The 26651-nt window shown below is 35.1% G+C and overlaps 1 protein-coding gene and 1 long non-coding RNA gene across 3 annotated transcripts in view; one reads left to right on the top strand and one right to left on the bottom strand.

Moving 5' to 3' along the window:
* On the top strand, positions 1-4793 carry LOC149772714 (uncharacterized). The gene is made up of 2 exons (XR_016417611.1): positions 1-127; positions 4319-4793. It is a non-coding gene; the product is annotated as an uncharacterized LOC149772714 (long non-coding RNA).
* The window catches only part of LOC149772715 (pyridoxal phosphate homeostasis protein-like), a 35778-nt gene continuing 13913 nt past the window's right edge, over positions 4787-26651 (bottom strand). For both annotated transcript variants that reach the window (XM_089947469.1, XM_089947468.1), the window contains exons 4-8: positions 24715-24790; positions 19425-19559; positions 16952-17094; positions 11205-11303; positions 4787-6909 (exon numbers count right to left, since the gene is read on the bottom strand). In XM_089947469.1, coding sequence (XP_089803595.1) covers positions 6727-6909; positions 11205-11303; positions 16952-17094; positions 19425-19559; positions 24715-24790 — 636 coding nt within the window. In that variant the 3' untranslated portion in view covers positions 4787-6726. The remainder of the gene's footprint in view (positions 6910-11204; positions 11304-16951; positions 17095-19424; positions 19560-24714; positions 24791-26651) is intronic.

The following is a 26651-nucleotide window of genomic DNA, read 5'->3' on the forward strand; positions in this document are numbered from 1 at the left end:
GTGAACAAGCTCAGATGTGATGATCAGAGACAATATAGAGGGAGCTACTGTATTAGAGATCCCACCAGTTCTAGAGTTCTAGTTGCAATTCATATCTTTTCTGTCCACTGGTTTGTAATCCATCAAGGTAAGTCTTGTTTTAAAATTGTGTTCATAATATAGTAAAGTCACTTACTCAAGTTCTATAGTTTAATACATGATTTTGTGCAGCCTATATGCAGCAGCTTCTGTGAGGGCATCACTTGTGAAAAAGACTAAATGTTTTTAAAAATTCTTAAATCCAAGAACACATGCTATTTTCAAGTTGAGAAAGAAACAGGTGATTTTTTTAAAGTCCACTGCATATAAATAAAACATTTAAACCTAGATTTTATTGCTTCATAACAAACTTGTACACTCAATGCTCAGAAAAACAGAGAACATTTTGTGGATGCATAAAAAAGATTGTCATAGGTCTTTTTTTCTTTAAATTTTATCGTACCTGTTGTGGCAATGATATATTTTGAAGTGGTTAAGTTCAAATTGGAATGTTTTATTTTTCCTTCTTTGACAAAAAGAAAACGCTTCAAAGTTAATGCCAGTGCATTACACAAACCCCCCACCATAATTCTTCAAGTTGTCTTCAGAGGGAGAAAAGTGGAAGGGAACCACCTCCCATTCTATCTTATGCATTTTTAACAAATGATACAAATATAAATAATTCAATATTGTGTTAACTGTAATCATAATACTACTGACTAGTAACATTTTTAAACTAGATTAAATTTACACTGACATAGCCTGTTAAACATAATTTAGTATTTATTAAACACAATTTAATATTTATTAAACATAATTTAATGTTTATTAAACACAATTTTTTTTCTGTTTGCACATACTAAGATGTTGACATTGAAGCTATGAAAAAATGCTTGATAGTATTCTTTGAGCATGCCTTACTATTCTGGTTGTGTATGAACAAAAATGTTTAATTATTTTTACAAAGTTCTCATGCAGAAGCCATCACCCTCAAATTCTTTAAAGTGCAGAATTGCAAGATTTTTGAAAAAGTGTTTCATAAACCTCATTTGCCAATGGCTTTTGACTTGATTCACTATTTGCAACCACTAGCTCCAGGTTCATTCTTTGATTATTACTCTTCTCCATGATAATGTGATTTTTTTTACATTATAAGTTTTATTAAAAATTTGTTAGCATCATAAATATTTGCAAACATTGTAAATTCGGTATATTGGCATTACAGATTTTAGCACAAAAACATTTGGGAATAATATTTGCTTCTTGGCTTAATTCACCAAGATAATTCACAACATGAAACAATAAGACACATATCTCTATTTGAGAGTTAGAAAGAAATTTTTAATGCAAATACTAGAACAAAGAAATAAAATTTAGTTTTGATTTAGGTGATCCCACTGCACCCTCTTTTTCTAAAGGAATGTGGAATGGGTGTGATTTGGATTTTGAATGTAGCTTCAACAATTTTTCAATCATGTTGCGATGATGTCTGCAGTGTGACAGTTTATAGTGATGCCTAGAACTGGGGCATCGTGCCGCAGACATGTAGAATGATGTCCCACCCAGTCACATTATCCTGACATCAGGCCTACTAGTCCTAACACTAACCTCTTAATGCTGAGTGCCTAGCGAGGCAGCTGTTGGTACCATGTTTGGAAGTCTTGGAATGTGGAGGGAATTTGACAAAGGAAACCACACACACACACATATATATAGATAGATGTAGATATAATAGGATGTTCATTTTCAGAAATTGCAGGATTGCCTTTTTATAATTTGAGCTGATGAACAAGACATTAATTCTGTTATCTTGGCATGGCAAACAGTGTTGAAAGTGCCATTTTAAAAGCAACCAAACAATTCTTGTGAAACAAAAATCAATTGATACAGAATGTGAAGATTTTACTTAATACATAGGAGGAAAATGTCGGGAAGTGTTTACTTGCAGACACTAACTGGATTTACAACAATTACTTCGTTACACATGGTAGACATCATAATATACCAAAAACATCACAATGTAGCACATCTGAACTGTCTTACACAAACTGGTTCTTTATACCTCTTTTTAGATTAGATTTCAATCTGATGATAGATATATGATGGATCCAGTCAACGTACTGATATACATGTGTAACAATGATATACTAAGGTTTAGATGACCTAACCTTCAGGCAGTGAGATATTCTGAACATACCCTTCCTGATATGAATCTTGACACCGTATGTTTCGGCTTAGTGCTTTACAGCATAGCAACATAAGTAGGTGATTTAGTGCGAAGGCAATCAAAGTAAAGTGTCTTGCCAATGAACACCACAGTAGCTGACCCAGGCTGTTCCGTTGGTAGAATTCGAACCTGCACCCTTTTATATTTCAAGAACTACTGATATGTTTAAAGTCCAAACATAAGATAAATAAATCTTGCCACCTTTAAATGCTAATTGTATTGCTGCTGGACCTTCCTTGAAGAATTAACTAAATACATTGTCAAAGATCCTGACTGTCTTGCCAAACTGACGATTTTTTAAATACCTATCTATATGATTCACAGAATTTAATGCCCTTTGACTTCATGCACAGACAGCTGGAAAGACAATTTTTAAAAAGAACATGGCACTAAAATTATATTAAAGGGTTTATCAGCTATTCTGCTACATGAATTGTCGATGACAGAATGAGGCTTTAGCACCGTTATGTTGCCCCAATGAATGTGTAGCTGATGGTAAAAATAGCTAACAGCTTTTCAAATCTTAACAGTCATTTAATGTTGTTCCTTTAATTGATACAATTAGTCATATTCTTGAACCAAAGATCAGCTTTTGCAACTGTATATGAGACCTCACAAAGATCAATCCACTGGAGATATATATACTGTTGTATTGAGGGCTGTTACTGGATCACACTTAAAGTCACAGTCGATTGGTGACAACCACTTGCTTAAAATGGTTGCATGAAATGGCATAATGCTATATCAAATAAGAGCTATTTCATTCACAAGTTCTGTATTTTCCTTAAATAATAATACATTTATTGGAGCAGTCCTAAAAAGTTGTACAGATTGGTGAACTGTTTTACAAAGGAAGATTTGATACACAATGTGACTCGGTGATCAAACGTAAGTCAAAAATCTTTTCCAAGGGGGCTCTGAGTGGCCGAGTTGTCTAAAGCGCTCTCCATTACGGATCACTGACATCTCAATGTCTGCATGGGTTCCAGTGTTGGGCCTGGCCAATGTGGGTACGTAAGAAAGCTTGCCAGTAACTTCTTGTGGGTCGGTGGTTCTTTCTGGGGTTTGCTCAGGTTCTTCCTCCACCATTTATACTGGTCGCCATGTATAGTTTATCCAGTGCTGAAAAATGGCATTAAACCCTACAACAACAACAGTAACAAATCTTTTCCAACCGATATACCAAACATGACGGCCTTTGTATTGATAAATGGCATTTTCTCCATTTGATGCCACAATGGTTCAGCATCAATTAGTTGTCACTGATTTGAGGTGGCCAAATAATGTGTCGTTATTAGACTTGCACTATAGATCTAAGGTCCAAGACTTGATCAAATGCTGCATCCACTAAGGTTTCTGACTATCTTTCCAAAGTCCAAGGTTTTCTCCAGGTTTCACATTTTCTTGTCCTAAAATGCCACGTCACTGGCCAATCTGAGTTTTGAACAGAAAATGTCTCATGCTGAGCATTTTGACATGTAGGTAACATAAGCAGAAACTCACTCTTGATATTCTAAATAAATACATTCAGTCTCCCAATAAAATGCAGAGAGAGAAAGATGTTTATCAAGCACAGTAAATACCTTTTATTTATGGTCAAAGGATTCACCTCACCCATAAAATAACTACTTTTGAGTTAATGTCGCAACCACTCATTGATAAGTAATATTTGGAATCCACATACTGCAGAGACAATTTCACATGTAAATTTAACCACCAAAGATACTTCTACTGAGAATAATAAGAGGACCATGAAAGAAAATATGTCTTTATCTGTCAAGCATGATTTAGCATAGAACACTACAGGGGTCTCTCCGTTTCATTATACTATTTAAAGATTTTGTTGATGTTCAGATTTACCTAGGGGAAAGATCTCTCTAAACAACAGAATGAGGGGATCAACTGAAATGAGGTTACTACTGAAAAATGCACTGTAAAACGTGAACAAATCCTAATGAAGCATGCAGTTTCTTGGTAAATTACATCATTGATTAATCCATTATTCTGCTGTTTATGTCAACATTATATCTTCCATTACACATCGTTTTGAAATTGTTGGTTTTCTCTTTCCAGAACCAACCACTCCAGTGGCATAGTGGTTGGAGCATCCGCCTCAGATGCTGGAAGTCGCAGGTTCGAACCTTGGCCAAGTCATATCAAAGACTTACAAAAATGGTACTAACAGCTGCCTCGCTAGGCACTCAACATTAAGAGGTTAGTGTTAAGACTGGTTAGCCTAGTGTCAGGATAATGTGACTGGGTGGGACATTATGCTATATGTCTGCGTCATGATGCCCCAGTTCTAGACATCACTATAAACTGTCACACTGCAGACATCATAGTGATATGACTGAAAAATTGTTAAAGCTATGTTAAAATTCTAAATCACACACTTTTCAGAACTAAAACCTTAACTTGAAATATTATGGTTTTGTTTCAGTTTTTATAATTGTTAAATAGTCCTCTAGACATATGTCTCCAGTATTATGAAAAATTCAATTCTGAAAGCAGGCGTTTTATTGACTGCAATAAATACATATATCTCTTTTCATAGAATTATTTATTTATTATACAATGAAATAAACATTCTTCAATATGTGTAGTAGGATGTATGTTGAAAAAAACAGATGTAACAAAGTCATCTAATTCATGTTTTAAAAAAATGATAATTGAAAATTGCATTTCCTTGGATTGTGTAAACTGACCCGTACCTTATAAGTACAGAAATAATTTATAATCATCATATTTAAATAATGCAGTTCATTAAAAATAATCATAGTAAAATTATATTATTGCATTCAAGACTATAATGCGACTATGCAAGCTACAGTAAGATATACCATATATACTCGTACAAGTCCAATGGCAAACAACACAGACCCTGATCTGTTTTTACTCCAGAGAAACTGCTGAGATCCAGATCTGCTGGTGTATTATGCAATTACAGTATGGTCTGTACAGGTTGCAGTTGTACTAGCCTTATCAACAAATACATACAGTAGCTATTACAGTAAGATATATATTTTGCTACTGAATCTGTTCCACTAGTTTTAATACAATAATCAGTTGAGCACTAATAATCAATTAAACTAACAAACTGACAAAAATTATCATTTAAAAAGCATGAATTGTTTTGTTGACTATATTCCACCTTGTATGAATTCACAACTTTGAATTCTGACAATAATCAGAATATGAAATAATGATGTGAATTGCATACAACTTATGAAAGTACTGAAATCAGCATTAAACAGATTTCAAATGCAGTATGTGTTGGCATTCATTATCCTCCCATTGGATGAATTACTTCAGTACACAGCTTCACAGTATTCTCTGCAATAGAGAAAGCTGAAGACTTAGAACTCGTCTCTAGCTGTCTATAACATGGAGAAATAAAACTGATTGTAATAATGCTTGAGTAATTATATTTATATAAAGGATTATATTGTATAGTTATGGAGTTTACTCTACCTTTAATGTAAAGATCTGTATAAAGTAATTGTATTTGTAAAGAGATAAGAAAATATTTGCTACATAACTGATAACACCCAAAGCAACCTCACAAGGCAACATGATATATATATATATATATATGCCTCGTAAACTCTCATATATATATATATATATATATATATATATATATATATATATATATATGCATGCCTCATAAACTCTCATAATGACTGAGTAGTACAAAGACCAGTTTTGCACATGGCATCCTGGCGTGAATAGCTGTCAGTTATATATAAAGTAAAGACTGCTGCCATTACTAAAAATACATTTTTTTAGATGATTTCTTCTAAACAACCACTGAACAGCGTTTAATCCTATTTGACAAAAAAGCATCTAGGCAAGATTTTTCATATTTGTACAAATGATATTAGTCTACCTTCATAATGAACATCTTGTGAAAGAAAGTCCATTAAAAGGTTTAGGAAATAAAAGCAAATGAAAAAGAGACAAAACATAAATGCAATTTTATCTAACTCTGACCTTGACCCAGCATGAATGGAGTGAGTAAGTATGATGCACATTAAATTGTTCTAGCTTCATAACAATTCATCCCAAATATGAAGAAAATCCATTAAGAAGTTTGGAAAATAAAAACAACAAAACTGTAACCAAAACTTCAATGCCAATATTCTGTGAGTGAGCATGTCATAGAATAAATGGTCTTAGCTTCAGACTGAATCATGCCAAGTATGAACAATATCTATTAAGGGGTTTAGGATATGTATGAAAATAAAAACTTTAGCCAAAAGTTGAAGAAAATGTTGACACTGCTGATGTAACAGCTAGTGCTAAAGTGACTGCTATTCTTTACTTCCCAATAATGTGGATTTGGCCCAAAGCACTGTTTTCTTTGTTTTTAAAAACAATATCAACTTCAGAACGCATGAGTTTTGTTTGAACATGGAGACCATTCATCTCCTGTTGAACATCTAATAGATCAAGCAACAGTTCACACATTTTCCAACAAATCAACTGTTGGACTGTACACTTGTTTTCAACAGATGTCCACTGGCTGTGGCATCTTTAAACTTGGTCTGCACTTTATCTGAGATGGCACTCTGTTCTGAGTTGGATGAATTGCTGTCATTTTGGAAGGATCTTGCACCAAATATTGTACTTCCAACTCGAACATTTGTGCTGCCTTCCTCAATCTGAAAAATGAGTAAATTTATGGGACTGTTATTGATGTTTTTCAGTCGTAGTCAAAATGAGAATTTGTACAAAAGGTTGTTTCAGTTTTCTAACTGTGATCAATAAACACTTAAGAAAAGTTACCAATTATGAATGAGGTGTGATCATTATATTACACCTTCGTTACCTGACAACATTGTTAGGCCGTTGTAATTTACTGATCACGAATGACGTGTAATTATCATGATGCCTCAGGTGTCATGTCTTTGTTTTTTAAAAGTGAGTCCCGTTAGTTATTTGGCTTTGTCATGTAAGGTGATATTAACTGAGCTAAGTTTTCTCAAGCTGACAACACAGATCAAATGCAACAACTAATTAAACGTCATTAGAAAGGAATGTTATAACAAAGCATTTCAAATACACAGTAGGAATTTTGCTTGGGAATTAAACTCAAATGTTCTAACAGCAAAATGTTTTAATTCAAGAACATAATAAATAACCTTTATTTTTTATATATATATATATATATATATATATATATATATATATATATATATAAAATTTCTCTCCTCAACAAGTTTATTTAATATGATCTTTTTAGAAATATTATAAAATATAGTAAATGTCTTAATGCAGTGTAATTAGGAATAAGTCAAAAATGTTATTATTTTATCTCCAATATTAATATTGATTATTTGATTTAAAAGGCCCCATCCACTCAATGTCAAGTAATGGATTGATACAAATAAGACGTGTAAAATGTATCCACCATCTTATTGTCCATGTTTGATATTATTTTCAACAATAAGAACTTGTTTTCATTTTGTTAATAAATTGTATCTTACATAACCTTTTGTTAAACAATTCCCAGTGTCCCAGCATTATTATCTGACATAATTCTTTTTACTGGAGGCTAATGCATACCAACGTAGAAACTCATTTTAAAAGAATAACTATGAATGCTTGTAAAGCTATATCAAAACTATCCTTTTGTGGTTAAAACAGAAAAATAAAAAGCAAATGACAGTAAGAAAGCAGGAGAACTAGTGAGCTTTGCAGATATAAAAGTGGTGTGATAAAAATGTGTTATACTGTGGACTGTTCAAGAATCAATTAAGGTTGCAGCTAACAAGAAATTTATCTGAAAGCTTTTCCATGATTAGATATGAATTTGCACACAGCTAAACTAGTATGAATACACAAGAGCCCTTGGAGATCAGTGAAGCTTGAGTATTTGAAGTGACTCTTAATACTGAGGACAGTGAAGCTTGAGTATTCAAAGTGACCTTAAAATTTTGAGGGTAGTGAAGCCTAATTATTTAAGTGACTTAATATGGAGGACAGTGAAGTTAGAGTATTCAAAGTGACTCTTATATGGAGGACAGTGAAGTCTGAGTACTCAAAGCAACTCTTTATATGGAGGACAGTGAAGTTTGAGTATTTGAAGTAACTCCTAATTTGGAGGACAGTGAAGCTTGAGTATTTTAAGTGACTTATAATATGGACAAGTATAACCAAAGCTACTCCCAACATACTTTGAGACAACCCTTTGAGAACAACATAAACAAAACATAAATCTACATAAAGTTCTCAGAGAATTATATCCATATTGAAATTCTCTGTTGCTTTAATGACAGTATTACTGATCCTGAAGTGAAACAAGTTCTTGCCTTTTTTGAATATCTGAAAAAAGAGGGTCATGTTGACTTATTCAAGATATAATGGTGATGTAGAACTTCAATTACTGTATTGTCATGAGTGCTAACAAGTTCAAGCAAACAGCCTTTTTAAAGACATTAATTTTACCCTGGGTAATAAATAAGCCAAGATGATCTAACAAAAACATAGTGAAAAAGCACTGCTCAGGATTCTTAAATGTGCAAAACTGGAAGGATGAAGGGCCAGCAGTCGATGATTTCCAAGTTGCCCCTCTCTCTCTCTCTCTCTCTCTCTATATATATATATCAGAGGTATAGAAGTTGTTTTGAGATATCAGACATTTGATTTTTGGTGGCTGCAGAATCGGGTGGAGGCACAAGCATGATCATGTTAGTCTTCAATAAATGTTAAGTCATATATGTTAAAGAATCATTTCAATCTGCAAGTAAACTAAAACATTAATGACAAAAATCAATAAATAGTGGTGCAATTGTAGAATCGCTTCTTTTCAATTCAAAATGGTGGAAGCTGAGATTATTTCACCTTGCAATTGTAGAATCTCTTCTTTTCAATTCAAAATGGTGGAAGCTGAGATTATTTCACCTTTAAGTTTGTAAACTGCTTTGTCTCTAGAATATCAAACATCTAAAACAGGCACTGGCAACCTTTTAGAACTGTCATGCAAGATCTGCAGAACTGATGGGTGCTATATTCCAAGCTGTATTTGTCAATTTACTTAATTATCATTTTTAGTACATTAATACAACTCGTACTGCATGCCTTTCCAAAGAGTATGGTCTAGAGCATCATACCAAAAGTGGTTTAGAATTAGAAAAATCAATGCAAGAAAGGAACATATATACATTTTAAGACAAATTACATGGCTCAAAATGAGATCCTATAATACCTGAAACATGCCTTTTTCTAAGTGTTTTTTGTTTTGGCAACAACTTATGCGGAGGAAACAGGATGTATAGTACACATCCTAAAGATCATCTGAAACTACATCAACTGGCTAGTTTGATAGCTTTCCAAACTACATCAACTGGCTAGTTTGATAGCTTTCCAAGCTACATCAACTGGCTGGTTTGATAGCTTTTCAAACTACATCAACTGGCTAGTTGGACAGCTTTCCAAACTGCATCAACTGGCTGGTTGGATAGCTTTCCAAACTACATCAAATGGCTAGTTGGATAGCTTTCCAAACTACATCAACTGGCTGGTTTGATAGCTTTCCAAACTACATCAACTGGCTGGTTGTTGTTGTTGTTGTTGTGGGGTTTAACGCCATTTTTCAGCACATGATAGGCCATACATGGCAGCCAGTATTAATGGTGGAGGAAGAACCCGGGAAAACCTCAGAAAGAACCACTGACCCACGAGAAGCTACTGGCAAGCTTTCTCACATACCCACATTGGCTGAATCTGAGACTCGAACCTGCGCGGACAGAGGTGAGATGGCAGTGATCCATAATAGAGAGTGCTTTAGACCACTCGGCCACTCGGGGCCCCAACTGGCTGGTTTGATAGCTTTCCAAACTACATCAACTGGCTGATTTGATAGCTTTCCAAACTACATCAACTGGATAGTTGGATAGCTTGCACTTTCTATCCTGAAAGTTTCCTCCAACAGAAATTTGTGAAAGATCTATAATAAGTCTCAGATTTCCTCCATTTTTGTGGATCAGAAATTTCCAGGAGTAGAAAGCAGGAAATTTCATATTCTAAATCCTCTCTGTTGCACCCTTTTGAATAAGGGTGTACCCTTCTTCCGTTAAATTTAGTATGTTTGAATGGTGGAAGAAGATGGATGCCCATAAGAGATTGTGGAGTGCTTTAAGTGTAGACATAAACTCTCTTTCATTATAAAAAGGACTGGCTGATCTTCTGTGAGCACCTTAATGTATTAAAGAGGTATGTACTGCAAGAGAGGTGAGGTGTCCCTATAAACAAACTCTGCCCCCCCCACCCCCATGCCTGCTTGGGAAAGAGGGAACTAAAGTAGACTTCTTTGTCTTGCCCTCGCCTTGCCACATACTGCACCTCATCTGGGGAGGGCTTTATGGGGGAGCTGGCTACTTTGTTTTAGTGGTTGCATACTTTTCTGTTGGAATTGTGGCTAACCATAGCTTGTTCAAGTGGTGTGCAAGTACTGGTCAGTTTTGACACACCAGTAACTGATGCAAGGGACTTGTTGTTGATCCCTAAAATCATGCAATGGAATGGTGGGAATAAGACCATCACATAAAAACTCAGATTCCAGGGGTACAACCCCAAGAAGATTTGTTTGCAATGTTCTAGCAAAAGCTTCAAAGAATCCAAAGTTACATCTTGAAGAAAGAGAAGAAGTTCTGCTGATAACACCATTATCTTGTGTGTTTCAAAGGGTACGCCACAGCCTCTAATTGTTGTTGCAAGGTAAAAGACAAACATCTAATGATTTAACTGAGAGCTGATTAAAGGAACCAATGAAGTTTTAGTTTTTATGTAGAAGTATCAAGTACTCACAGCATTTTCAAAGTATGTAGAAGTATCAAGTACTCACAGCATTTTCAAAGTATGTAGAAGTATCAAGTACTCACATCATTTTCAAAGTATGTAGAAGTATCAAGTACTCACAGCATTTTCAAAGTATGTAGAAGTATCAAGTACTCACAGCATTTTCAAAGTCGTTTGACATGCCCATACTGAGTTCCACATCCTCTATCTTTAATCCCAAAGCCTGACATACTTCATCCCTACATTTGTGCAGAGTCTGAAACAATAAAGATAAGGACCAAGTCATTATCCATAAAGCAAACCAAAATGTATTATATTCTCTGGAAAAATGCAGCAACATCAATATCCATAAAATTGTGTACCATATATACTTGTGTATAAGCCCAACTGCATATAAGCTGACCCCCAAACTGAACAGGTATAAACACTAAAAAGTGCACAACCCAAGTAAAAGCCCACCCACAACTCCGAGACATCTGAATATGCATGAATTAAATTCTAACTGCATTTATTAAGGCAAACATGTATTTAAAAAAAAATACATGTACACTTATCTCGATGTTAGCGTGCATGATTATTAAAAAGAAATGCTATAAATTTGTTTAAAAAGTAATTTAATTTGGTTTTCTTATTGTTTCTGCCTAATTTAGATTTATGTATAATTTGATCGAACGATGACAAGAATTTAGCAATCGTGAGTTGCTGTAACAATACTTCTCCCTTTTGACTTGATTGGTTGTTTATGCATTGTTGCATTGGACATTTTATATCAGTGCACCGGTAATTACGTTTTTACTTCATTTTGATATTGTAAATACCTAACTCATTAAAATGTAATCCAAGTATGACAACACAACGAACAACATGGTTCGATTCAGTGCTTGCACATACATGTTTTACATAATGGCGCCACCGCATGTACATTGTAGATTTGATGAAGCACTGAATTAAGCACATCCCTAGGAGTCAAATCATGGGTACCATTGCACTAAACTTGCGATATCTCCAAAATACAGTAATGAAGTTTTAAAAATAATGCTTCAAAAGCTATGCTAATATCGTAAAAGCTGACTTTAAGTTTGCTTTGATGTAAGTGACCTTACAACACACCTGTAAATTTTCAAGCTGAGAGGAAATAAAACTCCCAATTTTGGGGGCGCTCCAAGCCTACCTCCCAATTTTATATCTAACGATTTTTGCAAAGAAATCCCAATTATTAAATTATGTCTTTGATTTTCATTTCTTCTAAACAAGAAAAGTACTATATGTTCTGTTGCATCACCTGTGAATTATTGTGGTGACAAAATAATTACTAGAAAGAATTTGCTTCTTCACTAAATAGAATGTTAAGTTACCAAAGATTATTCACGTAAATTAATGATTTCTTTTTACCTCAACAACAATACAAAATTAAAAAAATAAACCAGAAGAAGAAATAAACCACAACAATAAAATCATCCACAATTAATTTCAATCCCAAGAATGATCACTACGAATGCTGTAACTCCATATGCTATAGCACCATTCCCACAAAAAAAATTTACACCAGTGAACACCTGGCATTTTTATACCGTATATACCAATGTTAAATACCATTGTTAAATTAAAATAAGGAATGAAAATACATACCACGCAGCAAATGTGTCCTCAAAAAACTAATTCAGAATACATGTACATGTAAACAATACTAAATGCTTTACGAGCTGACGGTAAGGGAATATGGTCGGATATAAATGAGTAAAATAAGGTGAGACTGCCTATTTAGGTAGCTTTAGTTCAACAAAACTGGGAATCCTTTATTTGCCAATCAATTGCTGGTGCTTGCATAACACACAATAGTGTAGAATGTGGTTTCTTTGAATTACAATGCATCGATAAGGATTAACTTTTAATTGTCGCATTGGCTTTCTTGCTCGTTTATTTAAGACTAATCTTTAGCTATTGTGCAGTTTGACCACATATGACCAGAATATGAAAATAGGACATGTCCTGGGGGAAAATAGACCACATCACAGGGAGAAACTGCGAGTCTTTTTGCGAATTTTACGCATATTGGACCAGGAAGATTGATCAATATTTAGTGAAAACAAAGCTTTAAAACTGCCACGAAAAACCTCCTGATTTTAGGTCCCAATCTCTATATTTTTTATTCAGTCTCCCTACATGGCTTTTGAAAAGTTCATAGGTATGCCTTACACCTTTTTTTTTTTTACAAAACTATGGTAATTGTACTCATATTATGGAATAAAAGGCAATTACACATCAAGGTACTGGTATAGTTGCCGGTCAAAATTCACTCTTAACACAAGCCAGGTGCAGGGTTTTAATGATTAACTGGCCTGAACCACTGTTGCAAAATGAAAGACAAATTCACCGACTATCAACAAAGGAGATGCCAAAACATTAAGCTTTACACTATGGAAAGTTATGAAGTTTGTTCAGCCAAAACACAAAACTAAAATTGATTGATGTTGATCTTAGTTGAACTATATGAGAATTTTAGCCTTATTATTACCACTCTGCGTGAACATGTAAATTATGCTGGTTATATGCCTTATACAATTAAACCTGCGTACCTTTTTAAAAATATTACCTCCATTTGTAGGATCACTTATATCATTGAAAATGAGTAACTTGTGAGTGCGTGATTCAACATAAATGAAAAGCTATTAAGGACCAGCTGAAATGTTATCTGGAAGAATGCGATTTGATCAAAACAATGAATAAAGCAAAATCTGCATCTAATATGTTTGGGAATAATTAAGGATTTAAATGACACTATGATCTATGTAAGTACTGTACATTATAGTTCAGCCTGGTCTCCCAGGTAAACTCAACTGGCCCAGTTTAATAATTGTTGGGTCGCTAAAGTTTTTTCTTTTCTTCACATGCCTATGTCTTAGGGCACTGAAAAAATATTGTTTCATGTCCCCAGATTTACAGTCATTACAGTAGTCAACAAAAAGACCTAAAAACTGTCAGTTTAGACATTGGCCCACAGATTAGCTGACCCCCCCCCTTTCTTCTAGGTCTTTATATTTTCCTAAATTATTTGACTTTTATGCGAGTATATACGGTAATTTCTTTTCTTTCATTTGGGTTAATTATTGCATATTAACATATTTATGGTTTGAAAACTGTGCCATCACTGCAACATTCCGTGTCCATTACAGAGTAATCCCAATTTAAATTGTCATTGTTGGTTACTATAAATAAAAAGTCTAGGTACATTGGGGATGACTGCTATCTGCAATGGTGTAAAAGCAGTTAACAGTATTCTCTCTCTATAACACTTTCCATAGCAGTCAGAGTAAAACACCTTAAAATGAGACTGCCTTATAATGAAGTACATGATCCCCGTAATTTTGCTACAGAATATGAACTGGAATCCATGATCCATGCCTGTTGTATAATAAACAAGTTATAATGCAGGGCCTTATAGTGAGGGAGTGCTTAAGAGAATCTATGTTGGGTTTTGCACCAAGACAAAGAAATCCATGTCAAAGGGTTACATTATTTGTCTCCCCTCTTTTGCAATATAATTAGCAGATTCAAAACACAGTATTCAACAAGTACTATTCTTGCCTAAGGTATTGTACTCTTATAAAAATCCTCACTGCAATGCTGTTATGTAACTAGCATTATGAGGCAATGGCCTACCTCACTGCAATGCAGGTATGGAACTAGCATTATAAGGCAATGGCCTACATTACTGCAATTTATAACATAACTGTAGCATTATGAACCATTGGTCTATGTCACTGCAATGCTGTTACATAAATGTATCATTATGAGCCAATGTCTACATTACTGCAATGCTGTTACATAAACAGCATTATGGGCCAATGGTCTACATTACTCCAATTCTGTTACATAACTGTAGCATTATGAGCCAATAGTCTACATCACTGCAATGCTGTTACATAATTGTATAAGTATGGGCCAATGGTCTACATCACTGCAATACTGTTATGTATCTGTAGCATTACGAGCCAATGGTCTACATCACTGCAATGCTGTTACATAACTGCATAAATATGGGCCAATGGTCTACATTACTGCAATACTGTTATGCAAATGTAGCATTATGAACTAGTGGTCTACATCACTGCAATACTGTTACATAACTGTAGCATTATAAGCCAATGGTCTACATTACTGCAATACTGTTATATAACTGTAGAATTATGAGCCAATGGCTTACATCACTGCAATGCTGTTACATAACTGTAGCATTATAGGCCAATGGTCTACATCACTGCAATACTGTTATGCAACTGTAGAATTATGAGCCTAAGGTCAATATTACTGTAATACTCTTATGTAACTGTAGTATTGTGGGCAAATGGTCTACATTACTGCAATACTGTTTTGTAACTGTAGCATTATGGGCAAATGATCTACATTACTGCAATACTGTTTCGTAACTGCAGCATTATGATCCATCCAATGGTATACATTACTGCAATGATGTTACATAACTGTAGCATTATGGACCAATGGTCTATGTCACTGCAATACTGTTTTACAACTTTAGCATTATAAGCCAGTGGCCTAGATCTGTTATATAACTGTATTATTATGATCTAATGGCCTACACTGCCTATAAATTACTGTCCTTGTCACTGCAATTCAAATTTATGAAAGGCAATTTTTAAAGCACGGGGTGACAATAATGTACACTCAATTGATTTCCATTCAGATCCATGTGAATTACAGCTTGCTTAATTGGAATGGACAAACATTTATCTAAGAAACCACTAATGGAAAGAAAAGAAAAAACACAAAATAAATTTGAAATAACACAAAAAGAATTTTAGATTAATGGTTAAAGAAAATGTAAACAATTCCAATTTCATACAGAGAAGAGTTGTTTTATTTTAGAGTAATCACACTCTAAACCTCTACAAAAGCATGGTCATTGTAAATATCATTCCGATGTAGCTCTGACACTTCAATTCTGTCAATTTCAACTATATGAAAGGAACAGATTTGGATGAATATATACATGGACAATGCTTTTAACAGAAGATGAAAAATTCAAAATACCAACAAACAAAACCCAAATAGCACAAAACCACAAGGGGTACTTTGGCAGTGTGTGTGTGAGTGTGATTTAGATTTTTAACGTAGCTTTAATAATTTTTCAGTCATATCGCTATGATGTATGCAGTGTAGCAGTTTATAGTGAAGTCTAGCACTGGGGCATCATGCTGTAGACATGTAGCATCATGACCTACCCAGTCACATTATCTGGACACCTGGCTAACCAATCCTAACACTTACCTCTTAATGCTGAGTATCAAGTGACGAAGATGTTAGTATCATTGTTAAAAGTCTTTGGTATGACTCAGTTTGAACCTGTGCCCTCCCACATCTAAGGTGGACACTCTAACCACTAGGCCACCAGAGTGGTCTTTTGGAGGTGTTATTCACTCTTGGTATCAATTAGTACTTAACCAAAATGTGACTACTTTTGCAACACACAGTTGCATTATCTTGCATGTCCACTGAAATTACTCGAATTTCAGCACTTTATAGTTTCAATGTTACACATGTTATTAATTTTATTAACCTGTCAAAATAATGTTGCCACACTAGTAAAACAAACTGTATTTGTGTTTTAATTCTTCCTATGGATTTCAAAACAGTTGAAGCTATTTTCAGCAAAGGAAGAACATTTTATTCCTGTGGTTGGTGACAGCTATGACTGTGATGTGGGACAGCCCACAAAAATGTTCTCCAGGCATAACAGAAAAATAGCTAAACCTATATGAAAAGTGCCAGAGGGAAATTTGGAGAATGTAAAGTTTTTGTAAATTTGGAAAAATTTAAATTAACACTTGAATTCATTTTGTCTTAAAGTATTCATGTGTGCAGTATTGCATCAATTAAAACAAAAACCTGAAAATCTGGGTTGATTCCTAATGCTGGGTCCCTGTCATATGCTCCAATTGTCATCAGTCCAACAAAGTCCAGACTGGGACATTGTTTCTGCACATATGACACCAGATCTATGGACTGGGAGGGTTCACATCCATGTTTGCCTGGAGATTTGAGAAGAATAAAAATTAAATGCATGCAAAGTCTTAAGGCTTGCACTGTCAGGATAATAAGAACTGAACAAATTATAGCCTTGAAAACTATCTAGAGCTAAACCATAAAGATACATCTGATGAAGAAACTGTCAGAATCAGGGCCTACAATTCAATATCCCAAAAAGTATAAACTCATTAATATTGCACAGATCACACTCATTCAAGAAATAGTCCATGATCTTGATACATGCCTATGTACCATGTTTTATCAAAATCAGATCACATGTACACTGATAACAAATGCCAATCAGATGCAAGATCATCTCATTAAATGTATTATTTTCATGCCATAATGATGTTTCCCAAAATCCAAATAATCTGAGATCTTGATGAACTTAGCCTATTTAACAGATCTGAGTGGGGTCTGTTTAAATATACAGTATCTAATATTTCAATAAGCTCAGCCAATCAGCAGCGAAATTACCTCATTAACATATCAGCATATAATCCAATTCTGAACAAGGTCTGTTTAGAATTAAAGCCATATGAAAGACTGCTAACAAGTTTAACCAACCAGATGCAAGGTTATCTAATTATCATGGATGACATGTAACAAGCTGCAGATGAATGATGATAAAACTGAGGCCATTCTGATTACAACTGTACAACACAAAGACTTTCTCATTCACATCCTTTACCTCAAACAATTAATATCAGCAACACCAACATTAAATTCACACAACCAGTACGAAAACTCGGTGTTACTGTGGACAGTACTCTCACATTGCACCAACATGTCATGAACATATGCAAGGCTGCATATCTTGAGCTGAGACTCATCAGCTCCATTCGCAAATATCTTTCAGTTGATGCCACTAAAACACTTGTGTGTTCATTAGTACTTTCAAGACTGGACTACTGTAACTCAATTCTGTCTGGTTCATCTCAATATCTACTCCAAAAGGTTCAAAACACAGCTGCTCGGATCATAGTTAGAGTACCACGTCAGAGTACACCTCCCCGCTGCTCTGTACCCTACACTGGCTATCCATTCGATCCAGAATCAAACACAAAATTTGTTTCATTGACGGACTCTAGTCCAACATACATATCCAACCTCACCCATGTGTACACACCAGCACGATACTTATGCTCCTCTTCTGACAATCGTATACTCATTATTCTCACTATGAAAACAAAGTCATATGGACAGCGTTCTTTTGCGTACCAGGGCCCAGCAACGTGGAATGAATTGCCCACTGAACTTAGACACAAAGCACACAGTGATCACATTCAAGAGTGCTCTCAGAACTCACTTATTTCGACTGCAAGAACAAACTTAAAGACCTAATAAGGTTTCCTACCTTAAATATTCTCAGCATGTTTTTCTATGTTTTCTAATTTCATGGTGTTTGTGTTTGTAATCATATCATTATATATGTTTTTTTAGCTTATATGTTGTCTAATGTTGTAAAGCACTTAGAGCTTCTAAAGATTAGGCACTATACAAAGTCCTCATTATTATTATTATTATTATTATTATTAAATAAAGGTCAGTGGTATTTATCTCTGTTTATGTGATGTTGTCATGCATAGCAGTGTTGTTTTAGAGCAATCTCCACCTTGTTTGCTGACACTCCTAAGCAGTCATGATTATAACGGATTTAATAAATGTCAGATGTTTTCATCTTTTGTTATGAAATGGTCATTCACTGCAGTGTCAAAATGTATTTTTTGCCAGAAAATCATGGTCCCTGGCCGTGTCCTGAAGGTGATAACTGACAACTATCCATTTATATAAGAAAATCAGTCCATGCACAATGATTGTGGTTGTAAATGACAGTTGGTCATCCATAGCACAGCGAGTACAAGACAGGTAATACTGTATCAGCCAGTGTTTGGAATCAACAGACTTAATGTTGGTCAGCTAATTCAACACTTGCGTGAAAATACTGTCAGTGAGTAGTTACGCTATATTCAAGACATTATTCCCAAACTCCAATGAATGAGAAAATTAAGACACATATTACATATTATAATGCACACACAGCAAATACCCTCCCATGTGCATATTAAGATACATTTACCAAATCTGTATATATGTAATACTGTATCAGCCAGTGTTTGGAATCAACAGACTTAATGTTGGTCAGCTAATTCAACACTCGCGTGAAAATACTGTCAGTGAGTAGTTACGCTATATTCAAGACATTATTCCCAAACTCCAATGAATGAGAAAATTAAGACACATATTACATATTATAATGCACACACAGCAAATACCCTCCCATGCGCATATTAAGATACATTTACCAAATCTGTATATATGTAGTACGCACTTTCTTCTGCACTGGTGTTGATCTGCACCATGATTTTCAGGCGGACTTCTTTCTGCATCTTTTCCCAAGATGAGTTCAACATCTGGGCTAGCTTCTCATTATCAAGGGTCTCTATCATGTGTAAGTTTGGCACCTCTGAAAAGTAATTTATACGATCACTATAGAAAAAATTATTAAGTAAGTAATCATTGACCTTATCCTTCAAGACACTAAGATAATAAATCTTGGAGATAAATGTCTTAAAATTTCAAACATGAATAACTTCTACTGAAAGAAACAGCAGTCTCCATACTGTGAAATCTGGATAGAAAATGTACCTAATTGCTTTTCTTCAATAAAAATCAGTCATGGCTGATATGCTGACTTTCTGCATGACTGTGTTCATTATGAACGAAATTCATCTTACTAGGTTGGTAGGTTTCCACTCATGTGAAATTCAAGGACTTTCCTGGGCCTAAAAGATAAACTTCCAGGACCTCAGACATAGACAGAAGAGAAATACAAACCAAAATATTGAAACACCAGAGACAGACAACATAAAAAAACAAGATCACTGATCAACCAATCGTATCACTATTTCTGGATCAAGGTGACAAAAAAATGGTGCCAAAAAATTTCAGAGTGAGAGAGCAAATTGGATCTTCAAGGACTTCAAAACTCTAGGATTTTAAATGACTTAAAACTTAATGTTCCTCAAGAATTCAAAGACTCCAAATTTAAAAATCCCAAATCCAGTACTTTCAAACTTCAAAGGAAGCAACTGTGCCTGCCAGCCAACAGATTTATCTGTTATAGGGGCATCCCTTAATCAATATTTGTAAAACCTGTGACCTATGCCTACCTGGCAACAGTATTAATAATTCCAAACATTATACCAAACACTGAGTGGTTCTGATCACTCCTCTCTACTCGGACAAGACCTGGATCTGCTGAATCTTCTCATACAACCTTGGAACCACATGTTCCATCCTTGCCTAGACAATCTTCTTCATGACTCATCAGGAAAGCCTTGAGGCATAAACAATTTTAGGACAGTATGTCTGATCTTGATATGAATGATGTACTTTGCACAACAATGGCAGAATATTTAGACCAAAATGCAGAGTTGGGGTGATCTGCAACCATTTTGTTAGAGCAGGAATGTCGCTATCACCAAGGTGTCAGATGTAATGAGCACAACCTTGTCATGAAGATGGTCTCTACAGCTTTTGTTTCCAAGAAATTGATGTCGAGCCCTGTGTCCTCCAGATCCCATTGGTTGCTTATGGTGTCAAAACCTTGCAACAGATGGGCTCCCCAAAACATGGCCACGTGATGGGGTTGTTCCAGAAGTATTCCTGTCATGAGCCAACCTTTGTCTCACTTGTTACACTGATCCTGGAATTCAGTAGCACTGAAAAAAGGTACCACTGAGGCAGCAAGGCCATCTGCAAAGGGTGCATCCAGTGGGATAAGATCTGCTGCTGAACTGCATAGGATACATATCTTGTTGGAAATGGACTCCATGAGTGTCATGATTCAGACAACCAGAAGGTGAGAAACATGTACAAGGTTGAGGCATGTGAGAAATTTCATAACAGTTAACAGTTTCCTCGGTATGCAAACTGCAGGAATTTCCATGAGGATGGAAAGATGGGAATGTGAAAATATACTGATGGTTATTTCATATGTATGAATGGATTGGCAGACTAATCTTGGTCTCTATACTGAATCTTGGTGGGAGTATGAATTGATTTAGATGACTCAGGTTACTGATCGGCCTGAGTTTGCCATTGGCCTTCATAAAAAAAAAAAAAGGCCTGAAGTAACAAACCAAAGATTGTGGTTTCCAAATGATCTCCACCACTTGTGACTCAATGACTGTCTTGATATCTTGCTGTAAAAGTGCATCCTTTACAGAGTGACGGTACTTGTCAGAAAGGAAGGACAAAAGGGGAGAGAGTTGGCAAAACAACATTCACAGTCTTTTGGAGATGATTTTGATTGCCCACTCATCTTGCAGAATGAAACTGATCCAACGCTCTCTGAATTTCAAGAGTCTTGAGCCTATCAGAAGGTTGTCTGTGTATGGTTATGGATACAAGTCAATGGCATGAGGGTGTAGGTTTGGAGGTAGAGAAACTTGTTTCCTAGCATCTTGATACAACTGCCTGTAAGAATGATTAGCAGACTGTCTCCATATATAGGGCTGGAATTAATTAAGACAGGTTTAGGGTTGTGTAGCATGTGATTTCACATTCCTCTGTCCCCTTTCATCCATCTTTGAGGATGATTTACAGATAATATATAAACTGATACTGGCAGTGCAGCAAAGTGGTGAGTCAGTCCGTGGGCATCATCTATCTTGCCACAAACATCAAATGTGAACTGAAGAGAGTGGTTTGCAGGGTCAGGGAGTGGTGTCACTTGAGTGAGGTTGTCCACCCCACATGGTCAAGGCTGGCATTTGCCACTGCCTGGTGGGGGTTCATCACCTTTACTATCCTAGCCATTGACTCCCAGCCTTGCTCACTGCCAGCCATCTCTACATTCCAGAAGATCACCAGGGACTTCAAATCCAATAATGAAGGTGTGGCTATTAAATTTGTGAATGAGTTCCAAAGTGGTATGCAGAATGCCTTTATCTACCTTAAAGTAACAGCAATAAGTCTGATTGGACACAATTAAATGCCAGGAGATCTGTAGAGTTGTTGGAATGGGTCTTATACCAGACAAATGCAAATGATGCTGTTTGTTGACTCTCACAAATTAATGCTTTGGAACTGCCTGGGCCAGTGATCTTGGCAGAGAGTCTCTCTGCAACTTCCTTGAATTTCACAGATGGCGTGAGAAGATGGACAGCAGCTGACTTCCTTGTCACCAAAATTGATGGAGGCCTTGACTCTGCAGGCCAGTGCAGAAGACGGTGTGGCTGACACTCTGAGGTCAGAAGCACCTGATATATTTCCTCCACTGCAGCCCTAAAGCTATACTCAGTCCAATCCATAGCTGGATCTTAGGATGAAACATCATTAAGATTATCTCCACACTCAAGTGTGGATCGTCCTGGTTGGGATTAAGATAGATGTCCATATAACAGACTCCCAGAGACACAGACAAGGTGTGGCTGTCATCTCTAAGACTTATGGTACTGCCTAAGTGAGTAAGCCACCAGTAAATGGATAACTGTATCCAAATAACGCTGTTGTCAAATCAGTATGAGCAGCGTGTCAAAATCAGTCAGTACATATGCTGGGTATATGGATGGCAGTATAGACAACTGTCCCAAGAAAGTAGTGGTAATATTAGACAGAGAGACATAACTATCAATAACATCACTGGCAATGTTAACATTCCATGGCTCTATTTGACAAAGCATAGGACAATACATGTGGAAGCCATATGGTCAGTGAACAGTATGGATCTAGAACTGGACAGCTGGACATTATGATCAGCAGCCAACACAGCATCCAACAGAGGTGTGGCTGGATGGTACCATCCATTCATGTCATGTATAAACCCAAAGACTTAAGGTTTGAATGTCACATTACTCCCAATGTCAAAATTATCAACTAAAACAGAAAGAGACAATAAATGGCCCAACTAATCAACTATGTTGGTGCTTCCTGTGCCAAGTTATGCACCTGTAATGGTTGAGGAGAAGTTGCAGTTTCCCAAATTTCCAAACATGTAACTGTAACCTTATTTTCATTATTTTGGTCTGAATTTCCCATCTCCAATTTTTCTGGTCTTTTGCCATTTTCTGTAGCACTGTAGACATTCTACCAAATGAGACGTGAATCATGAGTCCTTGTTGGCTTTGAATTTCTTGCATTTAACACACTTGTCATCACTGTTTATTCTAAAATGAGGAAGGAATGAAAAGAAAGAATAAATTAATATTTAAATGTGCTAGCAATGTCAGAAATACCCACTATACATGGGGGTGACAAAATAAATAGAGTGCACAAATACAAACTACAACATGTTCTCTTACTATGTTGCCATGTAGAACTATGTGAGCAATAGAGTATACTGCCTTATAATGAAACAACCTTAAAATGAAGTACATATACATAGAATTTTACTACCACTTAATGAAATATGATCCATGGCCACACTCACTGTGCAACAGGAAATGTGTTATCATGAATGGTCTTATAATGAGGGAGAGCGGTATAAGCTTATTCCAGGAATAAAGTCATAGGATTGCACATGTTCACTGATTTTCAGTATGTATTTAATTTCACATATGCATTATTTTCCAGATTTACAGCATATCTTCATAAATAGTTCAGCAAATATACTTGGCATTTTGCTTGTTTACAGTAAATAAAACAAAAATCGTCTGTGAATACTGTCCCTTACCCATCATGGTGAAGTGGTAAAAGTTCACAATCATGAAATCTGACTATAACCTTTAAGACAGCTGAAAAGTCACTGAGCAGATATAAAAAAGTTACTTAGTTTAAATTTCTCTTTAAAGATATATTGACTGCATAGGTGCAGTAGGTGGACTGAAAATAATTGACCATACAAGTCACTGGGTGCATACAGTATAAAGACCAAATATAGCTGAAGTAACCTTAGCTCTGCTAAGCCCTTGCTATTTTAATGATGGTGGAGATTCTATAAAATAGAAAGCATGGGCTTGAACAGCAGTAGAAATAAGGACTTCATCTACTGAATAGAAATTGAAATAATGACCTCAGCTATTGAACAGCAGTAGGCATAATGACCTCGGCTATTGAAGAGAAGTTGAAATAATGACTTCAGCTATTGAAGAGAAGTTGAAATAATGACAGCTATTGAACAGCAGTAGAAATAATTACCTCAGCTATTGAAGAGAAGATGAAAACTTCAGCTATTGAACAGCAGTAGACATAATGACCTCAGGTACTTTATAAGGCACCCTATTTTTACTCACTGATAAGTCGGGTCAATGTTGTTGTTTAATTTGTTATACTGATTACTCCTAAGAAACTGAACAGACCCAGATCTTCTGTCAAATAATGGACTTTCATATTAAGGTCTATTTAGTCTGTTCTACTGATTACTCTTAACAAAGTGTAAATACCCAGATAAGGTGACACATTATGAAACAGCAGATCTGGATCTATGCAATTTGCTGCTGGATCTGAGGTATATAACTGTATTCAGCCACTGAATTTTATTTTCTGTTGGAATGAAGACAATGTTCTATTAACAAAAAATGCAGAGTCTGATACGACTACTTTTAATTCAGATCTTCTGTCAACTGAACATAATACATTTAAATTGTTTATTGAGAACACAGTCAAGTTTTACTTACTCAGTAGCTTCTTGACATTAGACTTTTGCAAATGGCCAATAAAATGCCATCTGATGTCTGGGCACTGACCAAGGATCTAAGGAAAAAGTACACATTAAAAATCCAATGGAAATTTTCATGATACAAAACAAAGAGGCAGAAAGAGAAGTTAAATGTAAACACTTGCAGGGAGATCCAACTTAAAACTGGATCTATCAAATGAGCACACACTATAACACAATTACCTTTTTAGTAAATAGGTTTTTCAGGATACTTTGAAACTACAACACAAATGTAATGACCTCTTTATTTTGCGATAAAAAATTTGTAAAGAAAAAATTTCAGGAAGAAAATAAAATTTCCATCCATGTTTGAAAATACTCTTCCACTAATTTTGATATTTATCAACAAATCCTAAAAATTCACATGAAGTAATAATGAAAACAAACAAGATGTTGTTTCCTTTTTAAATCAATATAAAGTGGATATATGTGACTGTCCACCTGTTTTAACTCACTTAAAAAATTTAGATCTTAGTGGAACTTTTCAAAATACCATTTTTCCAAAAATTTAATTATTGCAGTTCCACAAAGCAGAAAAGCAAAAAGTAATGCCAAAACAAAACATCGTCAATTCTAGCATATTGATAATCATGCCAAGATTTGCAAGCCGTACCACTGTTACCATATATATTCACTTGTAAGTAAAATCCAACATCAAACTGCACATTCACATATCTATTATAGCAAAATGCACCAGCAGATGTGTGTCTATGCAGTCTATAATCAGAAGAAAAAAAAACACATAGATTTTGATCTGTCAGTACAGTATGCAATGGCAAATCAGGGTCCATGTTGCTTGTTGTTGGACTCGACTCATAAGTGAGTGAAGATGGTATTTCAATATTTCTCCTAATAGAAACTTCACCCTTTTAAATGGTGAAGAGGTTTCTAATACATTTTCAGTTCTTGAATAGAAGCTTAATTAGTATAAACAAGATTTGTGTGTTATAAATATTATATCTCTTGGTCTATAAAAAGTACCAATCTCTATGTCTATCTAAAGTATCAATATGTTGATCATAAGTATCAATCTGTCTACATCTAAAGTATCAATCTGCTTATATCTATCTCTCTCTATCTAAAATATCAATCTGTCTAGTATCTATCTAAAAGATCAATCTCTATCCAAAAATAAAACAATCTTGATCTGTCTCAATTATCAATCTCTGTATATCTAAATCTCTCTATCTAAAGTATCAATCTCTCTACCTAAAATATCAATCTCGCTCTATCTAAAGTACCAATTTTTCTCTCTAAAATATCTATCTCTCTAAATATCAATCTCACTCTCTTTATCTAAAGTACCAATTTCTCTCTAAAATATCTATCTCACTTTCTCTATCTAAAGTACCAATTTCTCTCTCTAAAATATCTATCTCACTCTCTCTATCTAAAGTACCAATTTCTCTCCCTAAAATATCTATCTCTCTCTATCTAATGTATCAATCTTTCTAAAATATCTATATCACTCTCTCTATCTAAAGTACCAATTTCTCTCTCTAAAATACCTATCTCACTCTATCTAATGTACCAATTTCTCTCCCTAAAATATCTATCTCACTCTCTCTATCTAATGTACCAATCTTTCTAAAATATCTATATCACTTTCTCTATCTAAAGTACCAATTTCTCTCTCTAAAATACCTATCTCACTCTCTCTATCTAATGTATCAATCTTTCTCTCTAAAACACCTATCTCACTCTATCTAAAATATCAATCTCACTCTCTAAAATATCTATCTCACTCCCTCTATCTAAAGTATCTATCTCAGTCCATCTAAAATATTAACTGGTCTCTCTAAAATATCTATCTCACTCAGTCTGTCTAAGGTATCTATCTCACTCTGTCTAATGTATCAACCTCTCTATCTAAAATACCTATCTCTGTCTATCTAA

The sequence above is a fragment of the Sinohyriopsis cumingii genome, unplaced genomic scaffold, assembly GCF_028554795.1.
Source record: "Sinohyriopsis cumingii isolate HCF-2022 unplaced genomic scaffold, ASM2855479v2 utg001237l, whole genome shotgun sequence".
Taxonomy (NCBI): Eukaryota; Metazoa; Mollusca; class Bivalvia; order Unionida; family Unionidae; genus Sinohyriopsis; species Sinohyriopsis cumingii.